Source organism: Sinohyriopsis cumingii, chromosome 17, assembly GCF_028554795.1.
Source record: "Sinohyriopsis cumingii isolate HCF-2022 chromosome 17, ASM2855479v2, whole genome shotgun sequence".
In the NCBI taxonomy this organism is placed as follows: Eukaryota; Metazoa; Mollusca; class Bivalvia; order Unionida; family Unionidae; genus Sinohyriopsis; species Sinohyriopsis cumingii.
Genome location: NC_142977.1, coordinates 112,891,559 through 112,905,643, shown reverse-complemented (window position 1 = coordinate 112,905,643; position 14,085 = coordinate 112,891,559). Strand labels below are relative to the sequence as shown.

The following is a 14,085-nucleotide window of genomic DNA, read 5'->3' as shown; positions in this document are numbered from 1 at the left end:
TTTAGGACGTTCGGTGCCTTGTTCCGTATAGTACCTCAAAAGAAACTGTCCATCGTATCCGGAAAAATTGTGAGCCATCACCGTGGCATGACGATGACAATCTCCGTAACGTTCGATGTCCTCTTGGCTCCACGTCTTGTCGATGGGGTCTAAAACCCATTGGGCAAAATCGGCTAACGTGTTCGGTCCCCGAAAGATTTTTTCACGCCCTCCGGGAATCTTGCTGCAGTGAGGGCAATGACTGAAGATAGGTTCTTGAATGCACTTCTCGCACGCTCGATGAGCCACGCAGAAATTAGGAATGTGAATGCCGGTCTCTTGCATGCATTCGAAATCGAAAAAGATGAAATTGCCTTTCTTCTTGTGACCGTCCTCTTTCTCTGGTGGGGGTTGGTATTTTTGCACGTAGCATTCGTGTTCCAAGTCCACGATGTGGTGACAAATGTGACATTTTTTCTTTCCTCGACATACGTGTGCCTTGGTACTATTGGTACGTATGCCTTGTCCACAGGTAGGGCACAATCTCAGGAGTTGACAAGCACATTTCTTCTGTGAACCTTGTGTTTTCAAATGTTGTTGGTAACAGGTAGGGCTGACAAACGTGCGCAGACAAGTCGAACAAGGCACTGGTTCTTCGCTCAGACAGGGTGGAGAGGCCAAACATCCTGGGCATTTCCATCCACAATGCTTGTGTTGCTCTCGATTGTTATAACCATAATCACATTTCTCACAGTAATATCTGTATCCCAGGAATCCGGTGATAGTGGTAATGGTATCGAAATGGTCATCGTGATAATAAACATGAATGTATTTTCCGTCCTTAAAGTCTTGGCCTCGAAACAACAGAGGTCCGCGCATTTCTTGAGGGTGCACTTTCAAGGTGTAGCGTGGAGCTAGGGCATCTTGCAATTTTTGCATCTCAGGAATGCCACAGGGTGTGTCTTTGGACAGTCCGGCTTGTTGTAACAGGAGTTCTGCTTCATTTCGTTGTTTGGCTTGATGGGAACGTTGAATAGTGTTCCAGGCTCTTTTCCATTCTGTCGTGTCGTTCTTGTTGGCATAGGTTCGTCCCACCACGATGGCACGAGCTAAGCACATCTGGTCATGAGGGTTGTTAATTCGGACGAGACTTGTTTTGGTGTTGCGAAGGTCGTCCACCAATAACATCTTTTTGCGTCCAGTCCCTTGAGGAGGAGAGACGTGGGCCATTTTCAGTGTGGCTTTACCATCGGTGATGTCAAACTGGTCATTAGATTGTTGTACGTGTTGAATCTTGTCCATGACTTTGGAAGGGGTTAGTTCTGCGGGTCTGCTAAACTCGATCCAAACAGGGGATTTCAAACCGTCGTGATCTATGGATAGTGTCAAGCGATCGTCTTCTTTGGGTTGACATTGTCGCTTGAGTGCGGTGAGCAAAGAATCCCACATCTCGGTGATAAACCCTTCTGCTTTCTCTAAGGGTACGTCGGACTTGAAATCTTTAAACTTCACCGTGTAGGTGTAAGCCGTGGTTCTAAATTTTCTAGAGGAGCGCTTTTCCGTCTCTCGAATGGAATAGTACTTTTCAGGGTTGACTAAGGGTGGTGAACTTGGTTTAGAGGGTTCGGATTCTGGTTCACTCATGTCCTCTTCAAAATCACTGGCATGAATTTGTGCCAAGATTTCAGCCCTGGTACGAGGCGATAGATCACGTTTCTGCCTCTTACTTTCTTCTTCTTCTTTCTTCTCGAATGAATAGGATCGTTTCATCTTGAGTGAAAAACGTCAAATGACTCAAGTTTAAACACCATAGACTAATTTATAGTCATGGCAGACCAGCGTATATAAAAGGGTGTGTGTCTTGTCCTTTTCACTATTCATTTCACTCTCAAGCCGAGCACAACGATGGAAGAGACTAACCAAATCGAACGTTTCGTCAGAGCTTTGCGAGGGGTCATTAGAAAATTCTCTTCAGACCAGCCCACGGACTACTCTCCTTCCTTTCGAGATAAAAGTCAAGATACTTGCTATATCTGTCAGAAGAAAGGGCATTGGTCTTCAGAGTGTCCAGACCGTCAAAAAAGAAAAAAAAAACAGGGGCTAAAAAAGACAAAAGTCAAGATACCTGTTATTATTGCAAAGAAAAAGGACATTGGTCTCCAGATTGCCCAAAAAAGAAACAAGAGGAGTCAAAAGAAAAGAAGGATTCTTCAGAAGAAGAGAGGGATTCTTCGGAAGAAGAGAGGGATTCTTCGAAAGAAGAGAGGGATACTTCAGAGGAAGAAGAGGAAGAAAGAAGACAATTCTATTTACAAGAGGCAAAGAAACAGGAGAAGAAAAGAAGAAAGGAAGAAAATGAGGAAAAGACGGTGAAGAAATTCAAAAAACAGAGAGACTAAATAAGGAGAAAGAAGAAGTCAATGAACTTTTAATTAAAGTGTTGTGTTGTGAATTGTGAATTCGATTATAAAAAATGGAGAAAAGAATACATTAATGATATAAGGTAAGTGTCTTTGAGTTTTGATTTTAAAATAAGAAGCTACACTCACGCACTCATACACAGACACGTACTATAAGGGTAAAATGAGTGGGTTTTTTTTTTTTGAGTTATTGGCAAATTGAAATTGTATTTCTTTTCGAGAAATGTGGGTGGCCCTGAAAAGGGCCTTTTTTGGTGTAGGGGTGAGTTTAACCAATCAACTTTAACTGCCTTAAGCCTTTGCCACGGCCATTGCCTACTTCTGAACTGCGTAATGTTGATGATGTTGATTGAGTTGAAATCACTAAGGGTGGTACGGCAGGCTTAGTCACAGGGTTGACGTGTTTAGCTCGGGAAGGTCGTATTCTCTTCGGTCGTGATAAAGAAGTCTGATACATTTGTTTCAGACTTCTTAACTCCGCTAAAATGTCCAACAGTACCATGACCGTTTGATTTTCACCCTCTTGTTTCTTTGCTGCTACTTCTTCTTGCTGTTGTTGCTGTTGTTTTTTTCATACCTCTTCTTCTTGCTGCTGCTGCTGCTGCTGTAGGAGAAAAGCTTGTTCCGCTTCCTTTTGTCGTTGTATAAATTTCTCCAATTCTTCTTTCTGTCTCTGTCTAAAATTCTCCACTTGCGGTAATTAAGAAGGTAACGAAGGTTCCGGAACAAATTCTTGCGAGGTAAGAAAATCCACAAAATCCCAATGTACCTCTTCTGAAAGTAAGTCCGGGTTCCCTTGGGCAGTCTCCCCTGCTGGTGCACCCCAATGGATCGTTTTCTGAGTTTCCGTCATGTTGAATCACTTTCGCATAGATTGACTGCACACAAGCGCTAGCGAATCTATATAGACCACGTGACGTCACAAACTGTTCTCTTCGGATTGGATGCGAGCTGACTGAATTTTGTAACGCGTGTTCGGATTGGTGAATGAACTCAATCCGTTTCAATCCTACCTCTGCCTATAAATAAGCGCAGTTCACACTACATTGATTCACTTGTTCTCGTCGCTTCAAGATGTGGACCACAGTTGAGTCATCCACCCTTGTGTCTTCCATGATGTTTAGGACGGACATACCCATGTATGTCCGATCCAAGTGGACCGTTGTCCACAGGACAAACACCAGTCTGTGGATACGTAGGATCTACGTTGAAAGACAAGGATGCCTGAAAAGAGTGCTGATTTACGGACCAACAGTGAGACGCAGCCTAAGAACAAGAAGAAGAAGACCAATGCGGTGCCCTTTATGTTAATGGATACATTAACATAAACCCAAAGGCCCTTTTCAGGGCCAGCCATATTTCTCGAAAAGAGATAGCCTTTCCATTGCCTATCCCTTTTTTAAATTTAAATTTAAATTTAAATTTCAATTTAAATTTTTTTAAAAAAAGAAAAAATCCCATATTCAATTCCCCTTGTCCCTAGACAAACCCAAACTCTATTCCCCCATGTTAAATTCCCCCTTGTACGTAGAGTGACCCACGATTTTTCACCATGTTCAATTCCCCTTGTACGTAGAGTGGCCCACGATTTTTCGCCATGTTAAATTTCCATTGTACGTAGAGTGGCCCAGGGGTCCCTGTAATGCTAATTCCCATTGTACGTAGGGTGGCCCCATTTACTACTAACATTAGACGAGTATCTGAAGGAAGTTTGGTGTCCCTTCTCGGAAGAAGCTTTGTTTCGTCAGTGGTTTAAAGATTTGCATTCATCCCCTCCATTGAGTAATCTAGAGATCCGTCGCATCGAATTTCTCTTGGCACAGAGTACAAAGACAGAGCTAATAGACATTTACTTCTCAGAGATTTTAATTCAAAAAGTCAGGACTGAATTGATGACTTATAATTTCCTGTGCAAAAACAAGAAAAAACCAAACAAAATGGATACCTTTTGAACAACAGTTCGTACACCACTTGCAGGAAGCCTGTCGTGTGCGCTAAAGATGAACTGCCTCATCACAAACTTAAAGACCATCACGCGTATGGCATCTACACGGACCACAGTCATCTCCCAGGAACCCGCAGGGTAGCCGTCTACTTTCCCCACGATATTTGTGTGGAGTAATTCGATTCGTAAGGATTCCCACCGTTTTGAAGACGACATCGTCGACTTTATGGGAAGAAATGCCCAGACGACACGATTCAATAATGTGAAATTAGAAGGCACAGATTCCATGGTGTGTGGTTACTATTGTATGTGATTTCTTCATCAACGCAGTCTTGGATATTCCTTAGAACATTTAGTGACTTAGTTTGATTGTGACTGTTCTAGAAACGATGAAAAAATAGAACGATGGTGTTGTGACCGTTATGGATATCTCTTGCATTTACCAAGGAAACGTAGCGTCCATCAATGGACCAATGATCTCCCTCATTGGAAGTTTAGCTTGACTTCACAACGATGTCAACCTTGTCAAAAATGTGTTCTTTGATATTATATGAATTGTTTTATTGATAGTTGTTGATTGCTTGAATCGAAAATTTTATGTTTTGAAAATATGTTAGTAGTTTGTTTTCGAAAAATTGTATACATGCTCTTTGACTTCTCTCTATCCCACACCGTAAGATAAACTATATAGCGTTCCTACTCCCAGAAAATCGTAGGGATGTTTTCTGTCGCGTCCATGCTTGAGACCTATAAAGTGAGACGGTCTCCCGTCTGACCATCTATTATTGACTCGTCCACCTATGAAGATGTGTTCAAGACAAGCAAAGCTGAACGAAGCCCACGTGATTTTACATCGTGTCCAGCAAAGCCTGGTACCCAAACCTAAAGAAATAGAGAATGTCAGGATGTTGAAAGTGACCCAAGACCTGATAGAAGAGGTGTTTAAAGGCGAAATCAAGATGGAGAAGTATAGACTTCAGAAACAGCCGGAGCTTGGACACGAACTAGTTCTTATTCTCCTTCCGATGAAGCAGACCCTACCCAGTGTGAAAGCCTACAGCCAGACGGGGGCCCAATCCCAGACGATATAAAGATTGCCATAACCCGGTTAACAAAACAGCCCTTTTCAGGGCTACCACCAACTTTCTAGAAAAGAGACATTAGTCAAATACACCAAACTATTTGTCTGCCTTTGTTAGTTAAAAAACAGAAACGTGCCTATAAACGCTTCATTTCTCTGGCCTTGTAAGACAGTGTGCGTGTGTGTTTGTTTTCTTTCCTTAGCAAAAACATACCACTTAACAAAAAAGTGTTTGTGTTTGTGTGTTAGTATGTGTTTGTGTGCGTTCGCTTACGTTTATATGTGTGTATGTGTATTTGTGTGTATGTATGTGTGATTGTTTCTTCCCTTAACAAAAAGCTTATCATTTAAGAAAAAGCGTGTGTGTGTATTTATATGTTTTTGTATGCACACGTTTGTTTGTATGTGTGTATGTTGCTTGTGGGTGTATTTTGTTGTGTGCTTGTGTGTTGTTTTTTTCCCTTAAAAACGCCCTTGTCGCTGGTCAATGTGTTTGTTTTGTGTGAATGTGGAGTAGTGTGACTGTAACCACTAACCCTTTAGCTGAGGTTATTGTAGGTAATGATGTTTTGTAGAAAAAAAATCCTTTTCCTAAATGTATTGATAGTAAATAACATGGATGTTTTTAGTATGTGCTTGTTGCTTTGTATACAAATGTATTTTAGAATAGCACTCTCATCACTATGGATTGTTTGGTACGTGATTCTATGTATATAAAGTTATATTCCCGCCCCGCCAGGCATTATATATGTTTTTCCACTGTCACCGTTTTGCCCGATTGAGGTCAGCCCCTAGAAACAGTGTTGCCAATGTCCAGTACCGTGGCGTCACCTCTTCTGTTCCATTCTTATTGTTCCTATACAGACCCAATACCTTTTTGTCGCTATTCAGGCCCAACTTTTATCCGTATAAATCTTGTCCGTGAATCGTCCCAGGGTGTTTTGTAATGGTAATTCCAGTTGTCCGTGAATCGCCGTGAAAATCTATAACGTTTGGAGGGGCGGAACATATAACTTTATATAACACCTGGAGGACATTGTTGCCAGTGTCCAGTACCGTGACGTCATCATTCCTATTGTCCCTATACAGTCCCAATCCATTGTCGCTATACATCCCTATGTTCAATTCCCCTTGACGCTAAACCGACGCAATATTTTGTGTCGCTGGACAGGCCCAATATTTTTTTGTCGCTAAACAGGCCCAATATTTTGGTCGCTAGACAAGCCCCGTATTTAACCATGTTAAGTTCTCCTTGTCGCTAGAGTGGCCCGGGGGGCATGGACCTTATTATTGTCGCTAGGGTTGCCCACTTTACTACTTAAGGATGAATATACGTACACGTGACTGCATTTTAAATACATTCATATGTCCCATGTATAATTTTGTAAAATTCTAAGCTAAAGAGTAAATCACTATCAGCAACGGTTGGTACTAAGAACAATTAAAGAGGTTGCTCCAAGTAGAGGTTTTCCTGTTGAAGAAGAAACATTGGTTAAAAAGATCCTTCCATTACAGTGTTTAGGGACTCATACTCGGCCTTTGGTGTATATCAAAGGAATGAAATAGTTGTTGTTTTGTTTGTAGACATTTGGTGTACATTTCGGACTGCTTTATGAAATCTTGTATATTCATTGTTTTGAACATGACACAATCTTTTTAGGAATTCAAAAGTTACGATATCTTTGCATTCATAGAATAAAAACGCAGCAGCAGACCCCCCCTTACTACATTGAACAAATGTTATAATCAAGTTAGACATATTGTTCTAAGGCATAGTAATGTCGGTATTTTGGCAATATTTCTAAGCGTGACGACGTGATCCTTGAAACATTAGTTTGACTGCATTAGTTATTTTTGCAAAGTATTATTAATCCAGGACGCACGATACTATTCTTGGCAAAGAATCGACAATGTGTGGTAGATCACCTAATGGTTCCTATATAATGTGTGGTATACTACCTAATGGTTCCTATACAATGTGTGGTATAGCACATAATGGTTCCTATACAATGTGTGGTGGATCACCTAATGGTTCCTATATAATGTGTGGTATACTACCTAATGGTTCCTATACAATGTGTGGTATAGCACATAATGGTTCCTATACAATGTGTTGTATACTACCTAATGGTTCCTATACATTGTGTGGTAGATCACCTAATGGTTCCTATATAATGTGTGGTATATTACCTAATGTTTCCTATACAATGTGTGGTATACTACCTAAAGGTTCCTATACAATGTGTGGTAGATCAACTAATGGTTCTTATACGATGTTTGGTATATTACCTAAGGGTTCCTATACCATGTATGGTATATTACCTAAGGGTTCCTATGAGATGTGTGGTTTATCACCTAGTGGTTCCTATACAATGTGTGGTATATTACCTAATCGTTCCTTTACAGCATGTGTAAATGATTCAGAAAATAATGTTGCTTCATTCCTGTTCAAAGTATTTGTTTTGGAAGAGTGTCGTGTTATATAAGTAACAGAAAGAGTGTATGTGCAAACAGTTTCAGTTTGACCAATATTATAAATATAATGTGAAACAATTCTTTGGTGTTTGTAAACCTTTTCCCTTAATTTAATAATATCGGTAAAATTATGGTCGTTATACCGATATATACCTTTACTTGAGTTGCAATTTTTTTCTTCTTTCATTGTTTTAGAGTCTAAGGCCCCTATATTGGTGCAAAAACGTCTGAAAGAACAGATTCATCTTGAAAACACCACAGTCAAGTTGGTCTGTAAAGTTAAGGGCAAAATACAACCATTTCTGAACTGGTTCAGAAATGGGGTTTTACTAGACGAGAGGGAAAATGGCAGGTAGGTCTTTGTCAACCCATGAAGATACTCACATGAATTATCTTAAACTAGACATAAACTTATAAAAGTATTTAAGTTATTTGAAAATTATATTTAAAAATGCCACAATGTTTTATGGTAATGAATAAATTATATTTGAATACACTTCATCTGTATGAGGTTATCACGTGATCTCAAACTCCTAAAGCACAAACTAAAGTTTTCTATACAATTTAGGAGTAGGCAAGCTTTTTAGCATTCAACTTCTTCAGGATCCTTTTCTTAATGCAAAACTTGACAAAATGCTTTTAGAAAAAACAATTACTTTTCGGTTTAATGATAAATAATTACCAGTAGTTTACAAGTCAGAAAACAATAGTCATCTAAAGAAAATTGTTGTTGTTGCTGTTTTGAGGTTAACGCTATTTTTCAGCATATGACAGGCTATGGCGACCAGAACAACTGGTGGGTGAAGAACCATTTAAACCAATGGTAATAACCCACGACCCACTGGAAGCAAATGACAAGTTTTCTCACATACCCACATTGGATGAGCACGAGACTCGAACCCACACGGACAGCGGTGAGATGGCAGTGATCTGTAAAGGCGACTGCTTTGCAGCATTCACCCACCTAGGCCACTCTAAGGAAATGAATCAGTTGTAAAACATTTAAGCAACAAAATCATGCTCTTCGCAAAAATTTCATCAAATATCGTATTTATAAACACTACTTTTTCAATCCCTTTGTAAGTATTTGAGGTTCATTTTATCTCCTTGTGAGAATTCGAAGTTAATCTTATCTCTTTGTGAGTATTTGAAGTTCCTTTTATCACTTTGTGAGTATTTGAAGTTTATTTATTTCTTTTTGAGTATTCGAAGTTTATTTGATCTCTTTGACAGATTGAGCAATAACTTTCAACATTGCAACATTTCATCTTGTAGGTATACCATTAACCGTTTTTCACTAGTGATACATAATATCCAGAAGGAAGATGCAGGAACTTTTTCATGTCGAGCTCAGAATCAGTATGGGGAATCATGGGGCAATGCAACAATTCGAGTTGTAACTAGTCGAAATTCTGGTAAGGACCCTTGTCTTTCACACATATGAACACAACCATTTAACTCGACGAATAAACTATGGAAAGAAAAATCCTTTATTATGTGACTACGTGGATACATAATTTCCTGTTTCTTCCATATAATTGGAAATCTGGATACGCTTACATGAAAAGAAGAATATGGGGGTGGGGGTGGGGTGGAGAGCATATCGTCCGTCCATATAATCAGGACACGTGGACAATGGACATTTAAGCAGTGATACGTAGAACAGATGAGCATCATTTCTGTTCGTATAAATCTGTGTTCGGACATGTGGACAAGCTAACATGTTGTTGTTGTTGTTGTTATTGTAGGGCTTAACGCCATTTTTCAGCACACGACAGGCTATACATGGCGGCCAGTATTAATGGTGGAGGAAGAACCCGGGAAAACCCCGGCAAGAACCACCGACCCACGAGAAGCTACTGGCAAGCTTTCTCACATACCCACATTGGATGAATCCGAGACTCGAACCCACGCAGACAGAGGTGAGATGGCAGTGATCCGTAACGGAGATCGCTTTAAACCACTCGGCCACTCGGGGCCCCTCAAGCTAACATGTAAACAGTGATATGGAGTACACATCATATAATATGGGGAGGAGGACTACTGTCTGTCCATATACTCTGGACAAGTGGACATGTAAATAATGATATGCAGAACAGACCATACATGGGGAGTAGACATGCTGTTTGTCCATATAAATGGGATGCCTCGACAAGGGAACGTATAAACAGTTATATGGAAGACTGATCATAGTCTGGAGTACGGGATATATTGTCTGGGAAACTTAGGTACATCCAAATGTAAATTTAGGAAAATCCAAAGTTTTTAATTAGTAAATTATTGATAACGTCCAGTACAGCATATTTGTAAACCTCAATTCTAAATCATGTTGTGTCATTACACTATTATGGTATTTCGTATTTTCTCCATGTTCTATTCAATTCGGTTTTCTTTTACTTCCAGAGATATACTTTTTTGCTTTTGTATCTATTCGCTTATCTATTCTATTCCTTTTTTTTATACTCCCAAAAGATTCCGAAGACCGTCTGAAAGGAAATGAGGGTATGTAAATATTTCTGGTATTTACTTTCTATTTTCATATCTTTTCTTAAAAATTTCAATTTAAAATTTCTATTTTCATATCATGTATTAAAAGTGTAGAGAATAGATCTTGAAGAGAAGGAGCGTATTATACGTCCAGTAATCAAGACACGTGGACAAGTGAACTGTACCAGTAATATGAGAGCTGACCTGAATACGCGCTAGTGTAGGTAGGTGGGTATGTGAAATGAATTTTGATAGGGACAAATAAAGATCAACACACACACACACACACACACACACACACACTCCAAACATTATGCGTTAGCTTAGAATGTAAACGAAGAAGAAATGTCACAAATAGACTATCCCTTACACCAACAAATACTATCCATGACATTAACAATACCATTTAACACGCCCTAAACACACTGCCCAGAAGGTCTTGGTTTTAGCTCAGAACGTAAACGAAGATGTAGTCTCGCAAAAACGAATATCCCTTTTACCACAAAAAACTATGCATCATACCACTATGCTATCCAGCACGTCATACTCACTATCCAAAAGGCCATGTGTTCGCTTAGAACTTAAGAGAATGGGATGAAATCTCACAAACTAGACTATCCCTTACACCAAAAAACATTGACTATTGTTCTATTGACAGTGTAAACTGAGAATAGATAGGTCGAACATTGTTACACTTCTTTGTGAACGCATGTTTTGGTTTTAAAATTCAGAGTTAACCATAAGCAGTGTTATACAGTGCAATGTCACTCGCGTCATTCTTGAAAAAGCTAAGTATTTGTTTCCTTTCTGAAAAACGACAGATCAAATGTCAGAAATGTTTTCCGTAACACACTGCAGTGACAAAATAGAATAAAGCTAAGATATCTGAATTGTACAAGTTCAAGTAAACTAAAGATTTTATGTCATCCAACGATTTACTAATGGAAGAAAAAGAACGTTCTACAAATTTTAGGGTGTAGGTTTTTGAGAAAACAAATTACATGACAAACGGAACAGTCCACAATATTATGGTAACTACTGATCACATTTTGGAGAGGTTTCCTAAAACAGGAATAGATAAAAATTAGGATTTAAATCAAATTTATTGCAACGGAGAGACACAGAGAGAGAGAGAGAGAGAGAGAGAGAGAGAGAGAGAGAGAGAGAAATAGAGAGAGATTATGGTATTCCTTCTTGCAAAAATTTTAACGACACTTTCGTTTGTTTTTATGGTATATTTTTCGAAAAAAGTTTTAAGAACCATTAGATGTAGACATTCACATCTATAGGAAATATTCACCATTGTAAAATATCACCAGAGTGAACCGAACACGAAAACGACTAAAATGTTCTCACAGAATAGTTCATCTAAATATGCTGTGATGTATTTAACAATACGATTGACACAGTTTTCATGAGTCACCCAGGGTACGATTGTTCGTGCGTTAGTTTTAAATTTTGTTTGTCAATCCCTACCAGTAAGTCACAGAAAAAACACAACCTTTATCGTCACTGTGTGAAGAGCTACAGAAGTCAATTCGAAGCGAACGCGGTAAAAAAAAACCTAGCCAATGAAATGGCTTATAAAACGTTATGCATTGTTGTTTTCTAAGGCAGTATGGCAAAATAATGCCTACGCTCATGCGTTGTTACCATTGCAGTGCAGACAGACTGGAATGTGAACTTACAATTCCTCTGTTGTGTATTGTACCATTTCTTCTTACCACATCAAATACTGAACGGTCAAAGAATTGTTTCGTGTTTTGAAGCTGACAATTTTGTTTATCTCACTTAAATATTTTGACATAAACACTCGCACTCACATCGGTAGAGTCAGAAGTGTTACAGTATTTAGTAGCATGTTAATTTAATGCTTTTTTCCTTCTTCATCCAACTTGTGAATTTGGGGTTTGAACGGAGTAAAGAAGCTAAAGTACAGTGAACCTCAAGGATTGTGACCCAAGCTGTACGTTTATTGATGCATGTACTTTCTTAAGAAAAAATATGACCTCTAAAACATAAAGATATAAGGCAAGCATGATTAGAATGAACAAAAAGACAACTGACTGTAGTAACAAAGGATTGTTTTCCTTCACGTCCGCGTAACTTAGTGTTTCAATTATCCTTTTGTAGGGCTTGAAACAAGAAAACTGAACACACTTAAGCACTTTGCTATAGATATATTCAACAACAGACTAAACAACAGAAATACCGTTACAACAATAAAAAGCCTCTCCGTTCAAAGAGAAAAAAGAGAAAACAAGAAAAGCAAGAGGAGGGAGACAGGTTTTCAGAAGATGAAGACCCTCTACAGGTCAAGAAATCTAAGAAAAAAATGACCACGAGGACGAACCCGTGTCGCTAAGAAAATTCAAAAGGAGAGACAGAGAGTGAAAGAAGAAGAAGAAAAAGGACTTTAATGGTGTGCTGGAAATTTCCATTGTAATTTTGAGAAGAATATACCATGATGGGGTAAAGGGATTTCGGCTATTATGTATGGGTTATTAAATAGTGCATGTGGTGTGATGGATAATATATTTGTGAGATTTCATCTCGTGTCTTTTACACTATACCCTTTACGTGTGATAGTAGGTATTGGGACACTACACAAGGTGTTTTGGATAATTTTGTATTGGGTGTTGAATGGTAGAGGTAATGTGATAGATATTATGTATATTCAGTCATATATAGTTTGTTTAAATACATTTCCAGTTTGACATGATAATTGGTATGTGGAGACAACACAATGCATTTTGGAATGTGTGCGTGTGAATATGTGTGTGTGTGTGTGTGTGTGTGTGTGTGGTGTTGGACGGTATGGGTATGTTTGGATAGTACGTTGATGAGATTTCATCTTCTCTTAAAATCTAAGGGGACACGAAACGTTGTATTTAGTGTATGAGTATTGGCTGGTAGAAGAGATGTAATGGATAATATGTTTTGTTTGTCTTATCTCATTCTCTTACATTCTAATCTAACACAGGACATTTTTTAATAGTTTTTTGGGTGATGGATAGTATTCGTATGGAGTGTTAAATGGTATATAAGGTGTGTGAGAGACATTTCACCTCCTCCTCTTATACTCTGATCTAACATAAGGTGTTTTGGGATAGTGCGTGCAAGGGTGTTAAATGGTATTGGGATGAGGAATGGTATAGTAGGTGGGATAGATAGTATTTTATAGTGTGAATAATAGTATGTTTTGTTTGTTTTCATCTCCTTCTCTTTTAGTCTAAGCTGACACAAGGTGGTGTGTGTGTATGTGTGTGTGTAAGGGGTGAGGGATGGTATAGGTTATGTTTTGGATATTATTTTGAGATTTCTTCTCCTTATCTTACATTCTAAGCTAACAAATGGCGTTTTGGATAGAGTCCATAATGAGGTGTTGGATGGTATATAAGGCATGTGAGATTATTTTAGTGGGATGTCAGCTCCATCTCTTAAACTCTAAGCTACAAATGGCCTCTCGTGATAGTGCGTGTGTATGGGATGCTAAATATAATAGGGATGTTGGATGATATAATGGTGTGATGGATAGTGTTTTGTGGTATAAGGGATAGTCTAGTTCGTGAGATTTCATCCCATTCTATTAAATTCTAAGCGAACACATATCATTTTGGATAGTGAGTCTGCTCTGCTGGATAGCATAGTGGTGTGATGCATAATATTTTTATGGTGTAAGAGATAGTCTTTTTATG

General features: G+C 38.8%; 1 protein-coding gene across 1 annotated transcript in view; it reads left to right on the top strand.

Moving 5' to 3' along the window:
* LOC149779683 (hemicentin-1-like) overlaps positions 1–14,085 on the top strand; it is a 425,151-nt gene that overhangs the window by 22,685 nt on the left and 388,381 nt on the right. Inside the window, exons 3-5 of the mRNA XM_089938453.1 lie at positions 8,096–8,252; positions 9,176–9,315; positions 10,373–10,402. Coding sequence (XP_089794579.1) covers positions 8,096–8,252; positions 9,176–9,315; positions 10,373–10,402 — 327 coding nt within the window. The remainder of the gene's footprint in view (positions 1–8,095; positions 8,253–9,175; positions 9,316–10,372; positions 10,403–14,085) is intronic.